The sequence below is a fragment of the Sarcophilus harrisii genome, chromosome 5 (assembly GCF_902635505.1).
Source record: "Sarcophilus harrisii chromosome 5, mSarHar1.11, whole genome shotgun sequence".
Lineage (NCBI taxonomy): Eukaryota > Metazoa > Chordata > Mammalia > Dasyuromorphia > Dasyuridae > Sarcophilus > Sarcophilus harrisii.
In genome coordinates this window covers 84950817-84970923 of record NC_045430.1, presented here as the reverse complement: position 1 = coordinate 84970923, position 20107 = coordinate 84950817, and the positions used below count along the sequence as shown (strand labels likewise).

General features: G+C 39.6%; 2 protein-coding genes across 5 annotated transcripts in view; one reads left to right on the top strand and one right to left on the bottom strand.

Annotated features, from left to right (window-relative positions):
* The first annotated feature begins 3133 nt into the window (after nt 1-3133).
* Nucleotides 3134-7214, top strand: METTL7B (methyltransferase like 7B). Its single transcript, XM_012551452.1, is given in 9 exon segments — nt 3134-3233; nt 3289-3332; nt 3334-3492; nt 3494-3561; nt 3563-3628; nt 3630-3685; nt 3688-3730; nt 6988-7063; nt 7065-7214. Coding segments are annotated over 9 exon segments (762 nt in total).
* Nucleotides 6672-20107, bottom strand: part of ITGA7 (integrin subunit alpha 7) — a 30216-nt gene continuing 16780 nt past the window's right edge. For all 4 annotated transcript variants that reach the window (XM_031941225.1, XM_012551469.2, XM_012551463.2 and 1 more), the window contains 13 exons: nt 19943-20092; nt 19650-19765; nt 18973-19165; nt 18807-18887; nt 18623-18702; nt 18414-18488; nt 18081-18183; nt 17242-17418; nt 16897-17013; nt 11165-11278; nt 10575-10673; nt 10346-10471; nt 6672-8399 (listed from right to left, as the gene is read on the bottom strand). In XM_031941225.1, coding sequence (XP_031797085.1) covers nt 8169-8399; nt 10346-10471; nt 10575-10673; nt 11165-11278; nt 16897-17013; nt 17242-17418; nt 18081-18183; nt 18414-18488; nt 18623-18702; nt 18807-18887; nt 18973-19165; nt 19650-19765; nt 19943-20092 — 1662 coding nt within the window. In that variant the 3' untranslated portion in view covers nt 6672-8168. The remainder of the gene's footprint in view (nt 8400-10345; nt 10472-10574; nt 10674-11164; nt 11279-16896; nt 17014-17241; nt 17419-18080; nt 18184-18413; nt 18489-18622; nt 18703-18806; nt 18888-18972; nt 19166-19649; nt 19766-19942; nt 20093-20107) is intronic.

The window sequence follows — 20107 nt, the reverse complement described above, 5'->3', positions numbered from 1 at the left end:
AATGACAGAATAATCAGGGTTGTTCAACTATTCCCCACACCTAATTACTTTTTTAAAATTATTTTTTCAATTAAGAATCACTCATTTTTTTCCATCTCCCACTCACCCCTGAAAAAAAGTCTTACAACAAAGAGCAAAACAAATTCACCCACTATTGCTATTGTTGTTCTGTCATTTTTCAGTCATGTCTGACTCTTCATGACTCTTCGTGGATTTTCTTGGCAAAGATATTGGAATAGTTTGCCGTTTTCTTCCCTAGCTAATTTGACAGATAAAGAAACTGAGGAAACTGACTTGCCTAGGATCACTATTAAGTGCCTGAGGTCAGATTTGAACTCAGGAAGAAATCAGGAAGACTCTAAGCCTCACACTCTAATTGCCCCTATTCCCATATATTAAACACATAGCAATTTGTTCAACCATTCCCTTATTAGGGGGATACCCTCTTAGTTTATACTTTGAGGCTACTACAAAAGGAACTACTGTACCAAGTTTTATACATATATTTCCATTTCCTTCAATCTCTTTGGAGTATAGTCCTAATAATAGTATAGTTGTGGTATTCTGGTAAATGTTTACCACTGGCTTTCAGAGGAGGAAAAAAAAAAAGTGTACATATGACACACCTTTAAATTTAATCTGATCATAAAGAAGGGAAAAGGACCTACATTTGCAAAAATATTTGTAGCAGTCCTTTTTGTAGTGGCAAGGAACTGGAAATTGAATGGATGTCCATCCACTAAATAGGCTATACTATATGAATGTAATGGAATATTATTGTTCCATAAGAAATGATCAGCAGGATGATTTCAGAGAGGCCTGGAGAGACTTACATGAACTGATGTTAAGTGAAGTGAATAGAACCAAGAGAACATTATGCACAGCAACAGCAAGATTATACAATAATCAATTCTGATGGATGTATCTCTTTGCAACAGTGAGATCATTCAGGCCAATTTCAATAGACTTGTGATAAAGAGAGCCATCTGCATCTAGAAAGAGGATTATGGGGACTGAATATGGAGCACGACGTACTATTTTCACTTTTTTGTTGTTATTGTTTTCTTGCTTGTTTTTTTCCTTTCTCATTTTTTCCCTTATGATTTGATTTTTCTTGTGCAGTATGATAAATATGGAAACTTGTATAGAAGAATTGGATTTAACCTATATTGGATTGCTTGCTGTCTAGAGGAGTGGGGAGGGAGAGAAAAAGAAAAATTTGGAACACAAGGTTTTGCAAGGGTGAATGTTAAAAACTATCTTTGCATGTATTTTGAAAAATAAAAAACTATTATAATAAAGAGATAAATTTAATCTGAAATACTTGCATTTTTCCATCACTAGACAATCAACAAAAAATAATGAACAAGACCTGATCTTTAACATTTGCTTATTTCAGAGATATAAAGGCTCACACTAAAAATTGAACACTTGGCTCTCACAAGTTGGCTTAAACTAGCTCCACCACACCTCTGAGTGGATCAAAATTACTTTTCAAAATGGCTGAATCAATTCACAGCTCCAACCAACAGCAAGCAAGTGTACCTGTTTTCCCACACCCCCTTCAACATATGTCCTTTTTCCATTTCATCATCTTTGTCAATTGGATGGGTGTTAAGTGAAACCTCAGAGTTATACACTTCTCTAATTGCTAGTGACTTGGAGTCTTTTTTATGTATGATTGTTGATAGCTTGGATTTCTTCCTTTAAAAAGATCTGTTTATATCCTTGAATTATTTATCTGTTGGGGAATGGTTCTTAATCTTATAAATTTAAGTTTTTTACAGGTCTTGGATATGAAATCTTTACTGGAAAGACATACTTCAAAGTTTTTTCCCCTATTACCTGCTTCTAGTCTAATTTTAACTGCATCAGATTTGTTTGTGAAGTGTATACATGCATTGCCCATATAGGTTATATATGTCCACATAGGTCTGTCTAGGTGACTAGGAGATAGTAACAAATAGGCTTCTTTAGTCTCCTACTCTCACCCTTCGCCAAAGGAGACTTGATTCCTGCCAGAAGGAAGCAGGTAGTTGGGGCCAAAGGCTGGCCATTGTGCTCGCCTCAGAAAAGTCAGTCATATTTCTAGAATGATGAAGGATATCATTCTAGAAATGTGGGGACAGAAAAGGAGGTGATCAATCACATTATCAACAAATAAATTGCGTGAGTCTCTCACTCCTATCCAGAAAATGTGAAGACCATTTCCAGCATACTGGATGTTATATGAAGGCAAATTTGGATCTCATGTGAAAGCATGGATGGGATGTCATTAATCCACACCAATACCCATGTCAGTGAGATCATACAGCCATTTAAGAACTATAAGAAGTGATGTACTGGAAAATGCTTAACAGCCAGCTCTGGTCAGAAGTTAGGGCAGAATGTATGCAGAACATATTTTTAAGTTTAATCTGCATTATTAACACTTTCTCAACAAATTAAAAGCTTGACTTAAAGCATTTGATGACTTACAAAATATAAATGAATTTTGGTGTTAATCATTTCCGTTGTATGTATGTATGTTTCATGACCTCATTTGAGGTTTTCTTGACAAAGATAGTTTGACAAAAGTAGTTTGCCTTCTCCAGCTCATTTGATAGATGAGGAAACTGAGACAAATAGAGATAAGTGACATGCCTAGGGTCACACAGCTAAAAAATATCTGAGGTCAGTTTGAACTCAGATCTTCCTGCCTCCAGGCTCAGTACTCTATCCACTATACCACATTGCTGCCCCATGAGGAATTTTAACTGAAATTTTAACAACTGATTCTCATGAGCCAATGTGAGCTGACTCTAGCTATAAGACATCAGAACGCTGAACAGTGTTCAAGGTCTCAAACCAGGCTTCCTTCCTCCACTGTAGAAAAATATAATAAAAGGGGAAGGAACAGAGGCCTATTGTCTAATGGGAGAATTCCAACCACCCTCCACCTGTTTCTCCATCTCACTCCCATGGTCCATTTAGCTCTGTTCTTTAAGGAATGAGTTTCTGTAAACAGAATAAAGTTCAAACTATAAACAAATATTACAGAGGAAGCAGAGGAGAGTTTAGATGTTTAAATAGTACCAGGCAGAAAGAAGAAATTCAATCACAGAGCGATAGAGAATAGACATAGGAACCCACTATGGATATCCTGCTTTTTGTTCTCCAGATGGTTCTGTGTCCTCCTCTTCCCAAGAGCCCAAATCCCAACTACAAGAGAATCAAACAGCTTCACTCTCTGGGTAACTGAGTGTCACTCTAAGCACAAGATTAAAGATTTAGTTGATTGATGAGCAGGTCAATCCCCTCATGCCCTTTACCTGCTTACCTGTTCAAAGGCTACCCATATGAAATAAGCACTTCCCCTACCTCATGGCAGTACTGACTCCCAAGAGCAACCAGAAAATGAAGAAATGGAAGCTCTTTAGACAGATAAAGAAGCTTGCCAGGGCCTTTGAAAAGGTGACTTTGCTAGAACTTGGCTGCTGTCCCTGTGCTAACTTTTGAGTTCTATCAGGCCAGCTTCAGGGTCACCTGCATGGATCCCAACCTCTACCTTGACAAGCTCCTGACAGAGTATGGTCAAAAACAAGCACCTTAAATATGAAGAGTTTCTAGTGGCTTCAGGGGAGGACATGTCAAGTGGCTGATGGCTCCATGGATGCAATGGTCTGCATCCTGATCCCATGCTTAGTCCTAAGCCAAGAAAGGTCCTATGCAAAGTCCAGAGAGTGCTAAAGTCAGTGAAATGGATGGCAATGGGAATGTGTAATGAGGGTCATGGAGTGAGTGATGGGAAAAGAACTTGGGACAGCAGAGATTCAGGGGAATGAGGTCAGTGCTAATAAGCAAATAAGCAATGCTTATTTCTAGAAGTAATGGAATCAGGAAAATAGAACCATCTTGGAAGAAGCAGATTAGATTAATTACCCAATGCTATGTTATGATGGGATCCTGGTATTTTGGGAACCAGAAACTACAAAGAACAGGTTCTTGATTTTTTGAAACACCTGAAATATTTATATGAATATAATTTTCCAGGAATGGTAAGATAAGGCCCTGAAGACTAGGCTGGATGCCCTACAGGGGTCCTCAAACTTTTTAAATAGGGGGCCAGTTCACTGTCCCTCAGACTGTTGGAGAGCCGGACTATAGTAAAAATAAAAACTTTGTTTTGTGGGCCTTTAAATAAAGAAACTTCATAGCCCTGGGTGAGGGGGATAATTGTTCTCAGCTGCCGCATCTGGCCCGAGAGCCGTAGTTTGAGGACCCCTGCCTTAATATCATCTCTTAAAAGGTATTGGGTATGGGACATACAGTTTGGATATACTCTATTATTATAAGATACTAGCTCTAAAGTTAGAAGAATCCTTAAAGATCCTCAGATCCAACTCACTCATTTTACAAAAAGGAGAAATTGATACAGATTGCCCAGCAAGGGTCTCTACGACCTCCTCTTCCTAAGAACCCAAATCCCAGGTACAAGGGAACCAAACAGCTTGATTTACTGAGTGTCTCTCTGAGCATAAGATTAAAGATTTAGAGTTAATGGGTGAGCAAGGCAATTCCTTCATTTTATAGATTGAGAATCAGTTATTTGTATAATAATTCATATTTAGAAAGAATTTTAAAGTTTTCCATATTTTCCACACAACAACCCCATGAAATAGATTGACAAGCAGTACAATGCCCATTTTACAGACAAGGAAACTGAGTTTCAGACAGGGTTCAGTTACACAGGTAATAAGTGAAAAAGTCTGGACTTAAAAACAGGTCTTCCGACTCTATATCCTGAGTTTTTTCTGTACCCTTGTCAGCCTCTGAGGGGTTATAGGAATGTCATTGTGGGTCTCAGGGACCAAACTCCCACTTAGAAGGGAGGTAAGGGTACAAAAATGAACATCTGGTTTAGGGGTCTGTATAGAAGAAGCAACAACTCAACAAACATAATAACTATGGTTAATGGTTAAAAATTTGTAATCTCTTGCATTTATAAAACTCTTAACCTTCCAAAGTACATTCTAAATTATGATTTTATTTGACCTTCACAACAGCCTGCAACCGTAGAGCAGATGTTACGATCACAAAATTACTGTATTAAAAGGGACCTGAATGTTTCAGGGTCTCTATCAATCTGGCTCCTTAGGTTTTCATTAAACGTGACATGTTGAGGAAATAGCCACCCACTCCTCCCCCATCCAAAGAATGAATAACTTTAGAACACCCAATTTTTGAATATTTCCAGAGATGAGAAGAAACTCAGTAAGTCTCAAGGCAGTCCAAGTATTTCATTCACATCAAATTCACAGATCCATTAACAATAGATTAGTGAACCGGTTATCTTTTTCTTAGTAATTATTATCCGCTTCTAATTTTTTGTTTTAATAGATTGTTTAGTAATTCAGTGTGAAATTGTATGCCTTATTTTTTTTCTCTTTTTAAAAATAAATTCTGATCTTAGTGCTATTGAATCAAGATTATGACTATATATAGATAGCCAACTTAGGTATAATTCTCATCCTCCATCTATTAAAACATAAATTATTTCATTTTTTTCAATAATATTTGATATTTGCCATGTCCCATACCCATTAACCCATTTTGTTGGGGAGAGTTCTATTTATTTAACAAGTTTTTCCTTAACTAAATCTCTCCACAACATAATTTTCTATTATACCTAATAATACTAATCATGTGCTCATATAGTATTGTGAGGTTTGCAAAATCTATTCCCACATAATAACCCTGTGGGGAGTTTAAGCATTTTTATTCCTCTTTTACAGAGAGAGAAAATTAGGCCCTGAGAAGGATCCTGTCCACAATCACAAACTAATAAATTTCTGAGGCAGTATTTGAACCCACTAGGTGGTGCCATTGTGCATAAAGTGGTGAGCCTGGATTTGGGAAGATTAATTTCCCTGATTTCAAATCTGGCTCCAGATATTTATTAACTGTATAATCCTGTTTTGCCTCAGTTTCTTCATCTGTCAAATGAGCTAAAGAAGTAAATGCAAGCAACTGCAATATCTCTGCCAAGAAAATCCCATATGGAATCACAGAGTCAAACACAAGTGAACAACAATAATTTGAACTAAGATATCTTGACCCCAACTCTAGCAGTTTACTCTTGTGCATTTTTACTTTTCTAATGCATCTTAGATAAAGATGTCCCTTAAAATATTTGAAGATAACTACTCCAATTCCCACCCACACCTGCAAGTATCTCCTGATAAAGCATCTCTCTGGCCCCAGGCCATTCAATTGATCTTCAAATGATAAGGTTTTAATCCTTTCTAAAATGTGGAGCTCAGAACTGAACACAATGCGTCAGATGGGGGTGAACCATCATCCCAGTTGTTCTACCATATCCAACATACCAATTCCAGCCTCTGATCACCTTCACAAACCAATCCCTCCCTTCTCCACTATCCTTTCACCCTTATTCCCTCCTCTTCCAAATCCTTATCATTTCTGGAGAATCCTCTCTTCCTTCTCAAATTTTCCTAGATCTCTGTCAGCTCTCTCCCTTGATCCTATCACCACCTATTTGTAATTGCTCATCTGCCAATATATTATATGGGACTATTTTCATTGGCTTTTATCACTACAGTACCTTGCATATGGTAGGCACTTAGTAAATATTTGAAGAATCTGAATTCTTAGATGAAAAAACTAAAACACTGAGTGGTTAAGAAATTTACTCAAGCAAATTCTTGACAGAACCAAGACTACAAACTAAGACCTCTGAAGGGCCTTCCCACTATGTCCTCAGTTTACCCACCATTCAAATATTCGTAAATAACAAAGAACAGGAGGAACAAGTGGGGGAAGGAGGAGAGGGACTAGAAAGGATTAAATGGGGGGATAGTCTCTGATTCTACCATCTTTCCCAACGTTTATAGCTCTTGGTTTAAAAAAACACCTGGGGTTAAAAAGAATGGAGGAAGTTGAAAAAGGCCTATCCCCTGAATGACTTTGTAATCTTCTCCTTCCTAGAAAGGGAGGCATCTTCTGTTTGGAGAAACACATGGGTGAGCCTCCTGGAAATTGGGCCTTGATGTGGCAGCTGGTTGACTGAGCCCACCTGGAAGTACATTGACAATGGCTGCTATTTCACCAGGGAGACCCTGAAAGAGCTGGAGAGGGCCAGGTTTTCTTAACTCCAACTGGTCTTAACTCCAATTGGTCCCCACAACATGGGACTGGCTGTGAAAAGATTATAAGGCTCACTTCTCACTTCTCTTATCTCTCTGCTGCTATCTCACACGCCTCCTTTTCAACATGCCTTCTCAATTATCCCTCCTACCAAGAGACCTACTCCTCACCTGATCCGTTCTTCAGGAACTGATCCCTATACAAAGAGCAGATTTATCTGTACATCTCTCTCATTTCCTCTCTTTCCCCTCTTTCATCTTCTTCTCCTCTCTCTCTTTATCTATCCAGGCTATTTCAGTCTCCCTTCCTCCCACCCAGGTTTCCTCTCCTTTCCCCAGCCCCAAACTTACTCATGTCATCACTTCCCTAGCTTCCTAATAAAGCCTGTGTCCAGAAATCACTGAATCAATCTATCAATCCCACAACACACCAAGGGTTATATGGAAAATATAGAAGCAGAGAACTAAGCCAACAATATCAGGGGGCACGGGGAAAGTCAAGGGGTCCTTCATGTGGTACTTAAATACTTTTTAATAAATAAACAAAAGCCACTGAGACAGCCCAGCAAAATGGGGTCTAGAGTTTGGGGGGAAGTCCCGGGGGCAGCCTCTCCCCCTCCTTCCTGCCAGGGCTAAGGCACTTCCAGAGAGGCACTAGGGATATAGTTTTTCCAAGCATTAACAGAAGTAAAAGAGAACTATGATTGTTTCTCTCTCCCCTTCTAAGTCAAGACTTCCTTGCTATAGTGGTCTTACTTCCTCTCCTGGATATTCTTCCACAGGCTCCCAGGACTGAGGATAGCATGATGAAGGGAGAAAGGGGAGAGAGAGCAGCAAGACAGGGGGAGAGTCGGTGATCCTGGACCCTTTGGGCAAGCCAACTCTGTGGATATCCATTTTCTCCGCACCCACACTACCCATGTTAAGAAGGCATCTCTAGGAAGATGTGGGGAGGCAGACTGGCTTTAGGACCAGTGAGAAGAATAGTGGCAGAGCCATGCCAGGAAAAAGTGAAGAGCTGAGCTAGGCAGTTGCCAACTCTGGATGTCCACTGCCTCTCACTTCTGAGTGCCCATCAGGACCCAGGATAGGATGTCCATCAGTACTCTCTCTCCGGGGGGTACCCCAGTTGTTCCTCAAGATGGTACCCGTCTTCTCCTCCTTGAAGAGCTGCCGGTCCTCCCGGGGGATCTTTACCGCGTGGTACTGGGGCACTGTGGCTTCGGGATACTGCGCCCGTTTGAAGAATCCCATCTAAAAGAAGATCCCCCAAAGTGAAAAGTTAACAAGTCCAGACAACACAGCTCCAGTGAGGGGCCACCCCTCTCCTTCCTCAGTACGGAAGAAAGGTACATGTATTTCAATTATAGCAGACTAATACAGAACTCCAAACACTGGAAAGAGAGCTGAGTCCTATGTGGCCTGAGTATACATAGGCCGAGGAAGCATTCCTTATCAAGGGTCAAAAGGACCTGCGATTCAAGTGATACAGAAAGGTGACATTGAGGGAATTTCCTTTGCCAAAGATATAGGAAGCTAAGTAGCACAGTGGATTTGAAGTCGCAAGATGCAACTTCAAATCCACTCTCATACACTGACTAGCTGTGTGGCCCTGAACAAGAGATTCTTCTACTTGCTTATTTTTCCATCTGTAAAATGGAGATAACAGCATCAATCTCCCAGAATTGTTGTTAAGGATAAAATGAAAGAATTCTTAAAGTACTGTATAAATGCTAGTTATTATAATAATTAGACTTCTTAGCCTTCTCAACACCAGGGGTCCCATGGTGAAACATCATGATCCTCCTACCTCTGCCATGGCTGAGGCTATTTCTCATTTATCCTGCCTTGAGGGTTGTCCCACTTGAAAATTTTCCATCCCTTACATTCTCTATACAGACTCCTACTTAGGCTGGGTTCCTATCTGCACTTAGATCCCTTACAAGTGCTTAACTGGGTCCACTGGACCCCTTCTCAGGGGTCTATAGAATGTATTGGTTATGAGGTAATTTTCTCATCACCAGTGAAGAAGGGAGGGTCAGTTTTGTCATCCCCATCTTACAGATGAAGAAGCTGACATTCAGAAAGGTACAGTGGTCTTGAAACTAGACCTCCTTACTCCAGGCCTAACACCATCCACTACCCCACACCATGTGGGCTTATACAGAGTACATTTGTGGACCTTATACATTCTCAGCCTTGCAAAGAGAACCAAGACTATAGTGACCCTTGTACACAGCAGCCTGGGACCAAACCACATGCTCAAGCTCCCACAATCTTGTGCTATCCCTCCACAGGCTATCTCACACCCAGCTCTACACACTGATGTCTCCTGGAATACACATGCATGATATCTCCCAAATCTCCCACATGCTCACGCTTTCCAGACCTATGCACACTCATTTCACCATCCCCAAGGCTGTATATACTCATTCTTGCATACTCAGGCACTGTCCTTCCCTCCCGACTCCTGCAGGCTCACATACACTCCTGCCTCATCATTTCCTTTTGCACACTCACAGCCCTTGAATGCGGAAGGGACCAACCCCCAGGGATATGTGCACACATACACACAGAGTTCTATTACCCCACAGTGCCTGGGCCCCCTTGGTCTGCGGCCGAGGGCTGCACAGCCAGATGGGCCCGGTGATAATTGGTGGCAAATTGTAGGCCTTGGCTGCTCCGATGAAAGAAACCACACTGGAGTATTGGAGGAGGAGAGGGTCAGAAGAGAAAGGGAATGGGAAGGCCCAAGGGGGTAGGGTGGGAGAGGATGGAGGGAACAAGAGAACTGGCACTTCTAGAATCCCTAGAATATTTTGGTTGTCTATGTGAGAGAGTTACATGATTCCATAGGATTCCTGCAAGGAGGTAAAAATCCCAGGGTTGATCTTATGAGGCTCTCATCAGATGAGTTTTATCTTCTCCATAAAGTTTCAGATCACTCTAAAAGCCTATCAGAGATTTAATGTGGATGAGGGTAGACATGCATGAATTTTTTGTGGCTCCTTTCCCTTCATACGTGTGATTCTGGGTATGGTCTCTGTTCATCCCAGGACTTAGGGGGAAGGGAAGTTCTAAGTTCATTTTCCATGTGTGCCTCATGGGATTCTAAGTACTAATGATTTCTCCGGGGATCCCAGTGGAGGAGCCCAGCAGGGCCATGATCCTTGCTAACCCATCCCCAGCTTCATCCTCACCTTCCACATGAGAAGAACAAGCAGAGCCAGCACCAGAATTCCAGCCAGTACAGCCAGTAAGATGACCCACCAAGGGACCCCACCAGCCACCACAGCCATGGGGTCCAAATACACAGGCACAGGGATCTGCAAAGAGAAGGGTTTAAAAATTGGCAAGGGGAAGAAGGTGGGGAGTGAAGGTAGAAATGAATGAATTGTCCTCCTCCCATTCCCAAGCCCTGGGACACACCTCTATATGGGAATTTCTGAGCACCAGATTCTGTATAGATGACTTGACAGTGATATTGGCTCGGACAATAATATCCAGGGACTTCACATCTGTGTATTCCTAGAGTTGGAGGATAAAGAAAAAAATTATCCAGTGACACCTTTCCCTAACACACACATGCCCTATCTAAACTCCTAATGCCCCAAAAGATCTGTACAATTCAACATTGACAGTTATTAAAACACCTTTTATGTTCAAGATAGGATCCTAGATACAAATATAAAAAGTAAACAGTCTCAAAAGATTTCAGGCTTTTAAATTAACCTACAATTCAAGTGAAAGTCAGAACAGTGAAATCATTTGAGTTTTCAATGGAGGAGGAAAAAATAAGGTAACTTCTGATAGAATAAAGTGGATTTGCTGCTCTAAGGTAATCTGTTCCTACTGCTACCTTCATCCTGAGAAAGGCATCTCCCAAATTAGCAAAGTTTGGAGCTGGGGTGAGGAAAGTAGAGGAAGACCATCCAGAGATGCAGAAGTATCAAGATACTTGAGAAAAACCACAGAGAGAAAGGAAATTCAAAATACCCATGATACCCAGTACGCTTTACCTCCAGGAAAGTACTGTTCCACAGGCGGCCCCAAACATGGAGGACTGCCTCCCGGTCAAAGCTATATAACGGGCAGCTGTAGACAATGCAGTTGGCAGTGTGGTGCTCACAGTCCTAAAAACAGTCAGAAAAAGGCTTTATTCTTTGACCTCACTACAAATCCAGATATCCAGAACCTTCAAATCATCCTCTTCTCACCATATAACTTGCTACAAGTTCAGATTTTTCCTATAAGCCACCCCCCCCCCCACTACTGTTTCCAATACTCCATATCTTGCCCTTTTTTCTGGGTACAGAAGATTGTTCTCAGGTATAATAGGTCACTTTGGCAGTCTGATGAAACCGAGGACTCATTCTCATGAATAATGTTTTTAAATGAACAAAATAAAATACATAGGATTACAAAAAAACATATTATATTGAAATATAACTATCAAAATGTTTTTTAAGTAAGACATAAGCCCCCCCAAAAAAATCCAAGATGATATTGAACTTGCCCTATTTGGCCCCAAAGAACAAAACCAAAAGCAATATGGATGAAAGTTGCAAGGTTTGATATTATCTTTTTTTTAAAAACCTTCCTGAGAATTTGTGTATATGTGATGAAAAGCTTCAAAAGTAGTGAGTTTGGAGGATAATCACAAAACACTTTTCACACAAATAAAGTCAGATCTAAACAATTGGAGAAATATCAATTGCTCAAGATAGGCTGAATCAATATATTAAAAATTACAATTCTAACTAAATTAATTTACTTATTCAATGCCATACTAATCAAACTACCAAAAAATTATTTTATGCAGCTAGAAAACATAATAATAAAATTCACCTGGAAGATCAAAAGGTCAAGAATATCAAGGGAGTCAATAAAAAAATGAAGCAGGATGGCCTAGTAGTACCAGAGCTGAAACTGTAATACAAAGCAATAATTATCAAAACAATCTGGTACTGGCTCAGAAATAAAGTGGAGATCAATGGAATAGATTAGGTATGCAATACATAGTAGTAAATGGACATATTAATTTAGTATTTGACAAGCATGGAGATCCAAGCTTTGGGGAAGAGAATTCACAATCTGACAAAAACTGATGGGAAAAACTAAAGAGCAGTATGGCAGAAATTCGTTATAAACAAACAACTCATACGACATACCAAGATCAAAATGGATATATGATTTAGACATATAAGGTAATGTCATTAGCAAATTAGAGGAGCATGGAAAAATTTTCCCTGTAAGTTCTATGGATAAGGGTGAATTTATGATCAAGAGATAGAAAAAATCATGGAAAGTAAAATGAATAATTTGATTACATTGAATTAAAAAGGGGGTTGTAAAAACAAAACCAATGCAAGGAAAACTGGGGGAGGAAATTTTTATAGCAAGTTTCTCTGATAAAGTCCACATTTCCCAATTACATAGAGAACTGAGTCAAATTTATAAGAATACAAGTCATTTCTCACTTGATAAAAACTTAAAAGATATGAACAAGCAGTTTTCAAGAGAAATCAAAGCTGTGGAAAAATGGTCTAAATCATTATTGATTAAAGAAATGCAAATTAAAACAACTCTAAGGTACCACCACACACACCTATCAGATGGTCTAGTAGGACAGAAAAATAAATGGCAAATGCTGGAAAGGATGTGGGAAAATAGGGACACTAATGCACTGCTTGTGCATTAATCCAACCATTCTGGAGAGCAATTTGGAACTTATGCCCAAAGGGCATAACTGTGCTAAACTCCTTTACCCAGCAATATCCCAGACATCAAAGGAAAAGGAAAATTACTTATATATACAAAAATATTTACATTTTGTATATAAATTTATCTTTTTGTGATGGCAAAGAATTGGAAATTGAGGGCATGCCCATCAATAAGGGAATGACTGAATAAGTTATGGTATACAATTGTGATGGTATACTATTGTAACTGAAAAAAGGACAAGCATGGAGCAGTTAGATAATACAGTGGATGGAAAGAGCACTAGCCTTGGAATCAGGAGAACCTTGGGCAAGTCATTTAATCCTGATTGCTTCAAAAAAATTATTTTTAAAAAGAAATGATGAACAAGATGCTTTCAGGAAAACCTGAAAAGACTTATATGAATTCATCAGAGTGAAATGAACACAAATGGAACATTTTACACAGCAATATTATGCAATGATTGCTTATAAATGAAGTAGCTATTCTGATCAATACAACGATACAAGACAATTCCAAAGCACCCATGATGAAAAATCCTAACTTCCTCTAGAGAAAGAACTAGTGGTATCTGAATACAGATTGAGGTATATGTTTTTGCTTTATTTTTCATGTGGGTTTGTCTTTTCTTTTGCAACACGGTATTATGAAAATATGTTTTGCATGATATATACATCATATGTATAATCTATATCAAATTGTCTTCACAAGGAGGGGGAAGGAAAGGAGAGGAGAGAATTTGGAACTAAAAAAATATTGTTAAATTATTTTTACATGCAATTGAGAAAAATAAAATAAAAGGAGGAAAATGGGGGGGAAAGGTAGTGGGTGTCCTTCAACAGTTACTGTAAAGATCAAATAAGATAGAGTTTTGACTATGCTTAAAAGCTTTACAATGTTGTTTCAATTTCAACTCATCATAATTATTGCTGTTGTTATGATAGAACTTTCCTGGGGCATTGAGAACTTCCTGGAAATACTTTGCACAAAATGTCTTTGTTTCAATGAATTTTATTGGCATTCTTTCTTCTTCAAAATTACCTAACATTTAACAGCTCTCTTCAACATAATAGCCAACTATGATTCCAAAAGTACCAGGATAAAACATGCTTCCCCCATCCTGAGAGGTGATGATCTCAGAGTATAGAGAAAGACATAATTTTTTGGACATGGCCAGTGCAGGAATTAGTTTTGCTTGACTAGCCTTACTTGACTTCTCTGTTTGTTTGGTTTTTTCCTTGATGAGAGGGAAATGGGAGGAAGAGAAAATAGATTTTTATTAATTGAAAAAATATTTGATTTAATAAAAAAAAAAAGGTTTCTCCTCCTCTCCCCCCAACAAAAGTAGTGGGGTCTCCCTTCATTGGAAATTCTCAGAGGCTGACTGCCCACTCATTGATGTGTTACAATGGAGATTTCTTCTGCTCTGAGTTGAACTATATAACCACAAAAAGTCCCTTCCAATTTTAATATTTTGTGGTTCTGTAATGCCCAACAATCATCCAGCTTTCATCATAAGATTTCTAATAAGGAGAAACCTACTTCTTTTAAATCAATTTATTCCATTATGGATCAAGGTTTTTTATCTTCAGTCTGTGATCTTTTTTTAGAAAATATTTTTATAATTGTATTACAATGTAATTGATTTCCCTCATAATCTGATGTATTTTATGGTATACATTTAAAACCATGATTATAAGAAAAGTTTCTTCAGACTGTCAAAAAATAATACTGAAAAATTACTGAAATCCCCCATATTATCAATGTGCAGTCCAATATGGGGAAAAAAAAAAAAAAAAAGGAGATAACTAAAACTGGAATCAAGAAGACAAGTTGAAATCCAGCCATCAGCACTCAGTATCAGTGTGGCCCCAGATAATAATAATACTAATTTGTAAAAATAATATTTATCTCATTTGATCCTCACAACAACCCTGGGAGATAGATACTATTATTATCTCCAGAAGAAACTGATACAGAGTTCCAAGTTACAAAGTTACTAAGTACCTAAGACAGTATTTGAACTCAGAGCTTCCTGACTACAAACTTAGCATTCTATTCACTGTGCCATCTAGCTTCTTTGCCCTCTGATTCACTTTCCTTATCTATAAAATGAGAATAATAATGGCACCTACCTTACAGAATCAAGTACTCTTTGCTAACTTTAAAGCATTAAATCAATGCCAGCTATTATTATCATTAAACTATGACAGACAGCTAAGTGGTATAATGGGGACAACATCAGACCTGGAGTCCAGAAGACCTGAATTTAAACATGAGATGTTCAAACATGAAAATGTCTCAGACATTTACTAGCTGTAAAACAGGGCAACTCATTTAATTCTGGTTCACTTTCTTCTTTTGTAAAATGGGTTGTTATGAGGATCAAATGAGATAATATTTATAAAATACTCAGCACTGTGCCTGACATAGTAAGCATTATATAAATGCTAACTATTATTTTTATAAAGTAGTTGCACTTGTAGTCAAGTTGCAAAGTTAGATATTTCAGAGGTGGTTATTTCAAAGACCACAAATGCACATCCACACCAAATATGGTTATTCTGATCTTTCTTTAGTGTCAACAAAATATACACTATTATTAAATATAACAAATGAGCAAACATACCTTCTGCAGACAGAATAATGCCTCTGAAATAACCAACTTACTATTTGTATATGTAGAGGGGTGGAAATATATGCATTTTTTTAAAAACATAACTGAATTCATGTGTTTTCTCAATCATGAAAAACTAATAATCCAACTGCTTTCATGAAATTATTTTAACATTTAAAAATAGTTCTTCATTGTTCCAAAAACTAAATTTCTATCAATGGACTCTAAAATTTCATTAGTAATTTTGATCACCATGTCACACTGATTTCTCTTATTAAATTTGAAGTCTACTAAAGCCCACCAGGTTTTTCTCATAATTAATTTCTGTTTAGCTGTATCTTATCAATCCTGTATTTGAGCAGTTGATTTTACTTTGACCTCAGTGCAGGATTAAATTTCATCTTGCTGCCTCAGACTAATGGTCCAGCAAAACAAAAAACAAAAATGTGCACACCATTGTTGCCCTCATCGAAATCATTATCCAATGAAAGAGACAGAAAGAGAGACAGAGAGAGAGAGAGACAAAGACAAAGAGACAGAGAGAATGCCAAGGATAGAATCCCGTGGCATTCTACTAATGATATCCACCCCAATTTAATTGATACATTAATCAGTTTATTCAAATATTCAACTGGCAGTCCCATCTAAATATATTATATCATCCATGATAATCTTATCTTGTCCATATCCCTTCAACACCTATATACATACAATCAACTTTCAATTATTTAGAACAAAAGAAGGAAAAATCTAGGTCTCCATATGACTATTTTTAAAAATATATATTGACCTTTCTAATTCAAACAACTATTAAATGGGTCTGCAGTCTCTGAACTCAAAATGATAGCTTCATGGAAAGTTGCCTAAGACAATGAGGAGATAAATCAGCTCAAAATAAAATCTTACACAAATAACCCAGAACTTCTAATCAGCTATCATCTAATATATTTTTCACTTGTCCTTGCAAGCTAAGTAAGTCTCACTGAGTTATTTTGCAGTCATGTGTTGCTTCCTCTAAATCCCAACACCATCCCCTGGGAGCTCTCCTGAGACAAGAACCCTGTTATCTTATGCCTTGGAGATCTCATTTCTACCCACTACCCCAAATTCAAGACAAGGCTCTATCCACAGGTCTGTGCTGATTTTCACTACCAGGTTATGCTGGGCACCTGTCCACTTTCAACTCATAGGACCATTGCTTTTAGAGCCAGAAGATATCTACTTAGAAATCATCCATCCCAATCATCTTGTTTTACAGATGAAAAAAAAAAAAAAAAAAAAAAAAAACAGCAAATGAAATAATATGCCTAAAGTACTAAGGACATCCTTGAGCAAAAGATCCTGTGATTCACAATTCAGAACTCTGACTGTTGTAATCACCCAACCCTCATGTCTTTCCTGCATTGTCCTCACCAGAGTAATCTTTTTCTTTTTCTCTGCAGAGGCCACAGGCCACCAGGGGCCTGAGCTGCTGGACTTGGGCTCTGGTTGCCCCAGTTCCCGCCTCTTCCGATCTCCAATCTCCCAATCCTAGTGAGGGAATACAAGAAGGCCCAAGAGTTTCAGGGTAATGCCCCCTCTTTTTCCCTTCCCAAGCTAGATGCACACTGGAAGGGATTAGGATTAAAAGTGTTGTCCTCTCCACCCCTAGAGTTATAAAATATGCTCCCCAAAAGTTTAAGCTCCATCTCTAGCTTCAGTAGTCTAGCTACCACCTTTCCCAGGCCTCTTTCCTCAACCCTCATAACCCAATTATACCAGTCCAAGGATGTTGGCTTTGGGGATACAATTCCCCTGCTGCCCAGGTCCTCGACCACCCTCCAGTTCCACTCGCATTGGATATAGGAGCCACTTCCCATTGGCAATCTCGTGTGGCCACATGATATTTAAGAAAGCTGAGCCCAGAGTGTTCAGTGACTGGCCCTGGTTAGAGACCTATAGGTACAAAGTAGAACAAGAAGAAGTTTTTGATGACTGTACAGGACCAGGCACTCCTTGAAGAGTTTACAAATATGTATGATTGTACAAAAGTAGAGAACTGGGTGAATGGTGGGATGGGATGAAAGGTGGGCCAAGAAGGACAGGAAGGGGACAGGGAAGAGAGTCCATTGAAGACTCAAGAACAAAGTCTTTGTACCAAGTATTATGACCTGGAGGGAAGGCTGGAGATCACAGTGGGACAAGGAAGAGAGATCCAGTCCTGAAGAGGACAGAAGTCTGAAAGGCAAAATAAACATCCTTCCCTCCCACTCCAGTCTTCTACCTAAAGGATCAGGGGTGACTTAAGGACCACCATTTCTCTAGAGTAGGGATTCTTAACCTAGGGTCTGTGAATCTGACTTTTAAAATATATTTATATTTTTATAACTATTTCGATAAAACTGGTCTCCTTTGGAATCTAACGTAACTTTATTGTATGCCTTTAAAGACACATTGCTAAGGAGTCCAAAGATTTACCAGCCAGAGAGATCCAGGACACCCACAAATAGGTTAAGAATCCCTTAGGGGTATAATCAATCCAATCCAACTGAATAAATATTTATCAGGCTCTTGCCCCATGCAGAGTATTATGCTAGGCTCTAGTCTTGATCACTCACCGTGATCTCATATTTGACTTTGCTGCCCACATCCTTCTCCGAATGCATGGCACTCTCGCCCCTCACCACACCAGAAAAGAAGAGCTTCTCAGGAATTACTTTCCTAGGGAGAGAAATAGGAGGTGAACATAGGAAATGGAAAAAGGAAATAAGCACAGAAATTAGGGAGAGTTAAGTATGGAAGTGAGAGAGAGGTAAGAACTTGGTTAAGGTCAAAAGCCCAAGGGAAGGAGAATAGATAGAGTCAGAGTCTAGAAGCTGGTAAAGGATACCCTGCCTCCATCATGCTTCCCACTCAGCAAAAAGCCTTCAAAAAACACTGAAAGCGCTTACCCTACTATGGACAGTGGCAACTCAATGACAACTCGGGCAAGGGCAGTAACTGGATGCAGCTCCTGCTCGCTGATTCTGGAGGAGTGGCAGTGGGAACAGGGTTGCTGGAGGTGAAAGTATAAATAACACAGGCTTCCAAGCCCTGGCCACCCCTTTCCAGTTCTCTATGGCCTCTCCCAGCCCCTGTAGGGCAATGCCCCTGGTCTTACGTGGCCAACAATAGCTCCACCTCTAGCTTAGTGGTCTCAATTGTGATGCCTGAAGTTCCAAGAATAAGGTAGAAGGTCATCTTGAGAGAGTGGCGAAGAGAGAATGAAAAGAAAGGACTGTTATGAGCAGTCGCCATACATAAGTATGGAGGAGTAGGAGAAAGAAGTAGTCAGAGATACTAACCTGTGCTCCTCTCTTCATGGGGTTCCCCAGCTCACACTCCACTTGAGAAGCATTCTCATTAGAGAGACAAAGGGGCTTTTCCTAAAAAGTAGATAAGAATCAGGTTAGGTTATTGGACATCCCAGTTCCTCTTCTCTTTTCCAGGTATATACCATAGGATCCTTACCGCAGGCTCCAGAGCCCGCACCCCCACATAATGCAGAGAAGTGGGAAGGGAAACTAGGAGCTGAGCTTCATGGGCATCATCACCATCAGCCTCAGGCTGGGCTGGGTCTGAGGGCAGATTGGTGACAGTCAGCTCCAGAGCAATAACTGGCTGACCACTCAGAGCAAACAAAGCTGTGGTTCCATCTTCTTCCCTGGAAGAGTTAGAGATGACGTTCACTAGAGGAGTCATTCTCTATATCTATCTCTTTCTCAAGCCCCCCTAGGCCCAGTCTTTCCCTAATCTTCTGCCCTTAGGCTCTTATTTCCAATTCATCTCTCTTTCTGCCTCCTTTTCTTCAACTGTCTCTATTTTCCCTCAATTCTCCACATCATGTTACAAACTCAGCCCAGACCCAAAATACAGGATCAATATTTGGTCAGGAGGAAAGTCCATCAGTTCTCTTTACTCTGCCTCACCTATGGGTTTGTCCTTTGATCAAAAACCTCCTTGAGGCTCAACTTCTCTCTTTTCTTAGTTGCTTTCATCTCAGTCTGTTTTCTTTGGGGAAAAGAATGGCAAACCTTCCTACTTCAAAGACTTCCTAGGTAACCCTACCACCTCTGAAACGTCTTTCTGTGTTCTAGAGACCTGGGCCTTTTCATTCTTCCCATCTCTTCCCTTTCCTACTTCCTCACATTGGCAATGCATGGAACTCTGTGTCCCCAACCCGGGAACAGAATTGGGCACGGGCGAGTTGCAGGTTGCTCTGGCAGATCTTATCTTCTCCACAACCTTGTTTGAGAAAGTGGACCTAAGGATGATAAAGTGGAGAAAAAAAAGAGAAAAAAAAGAACTCACTGGAAACGCCTCTTTCTAGCAATGCATCTTCCCACCCAAAAAATACCCAGCCCCAATCAGGGTAATGATCTCTCTCTCTCTCTCTCTCTCTCACACACACACACACACACACACACACACACACACACACCTCTGTCCTCTGGGTACTGGGCTGGTGGGCATTAAGGATGGGTGCCAGTGGAAGCAATTCTTGTCCAGAGACCTGACGCTGGACTCGGGAAGGCTGTAGGCTGTAGGACAGGGTCACTATGACAGGCCGAAGCTTGTCTTTGACATTCTCCTGTAAAGGCAAATA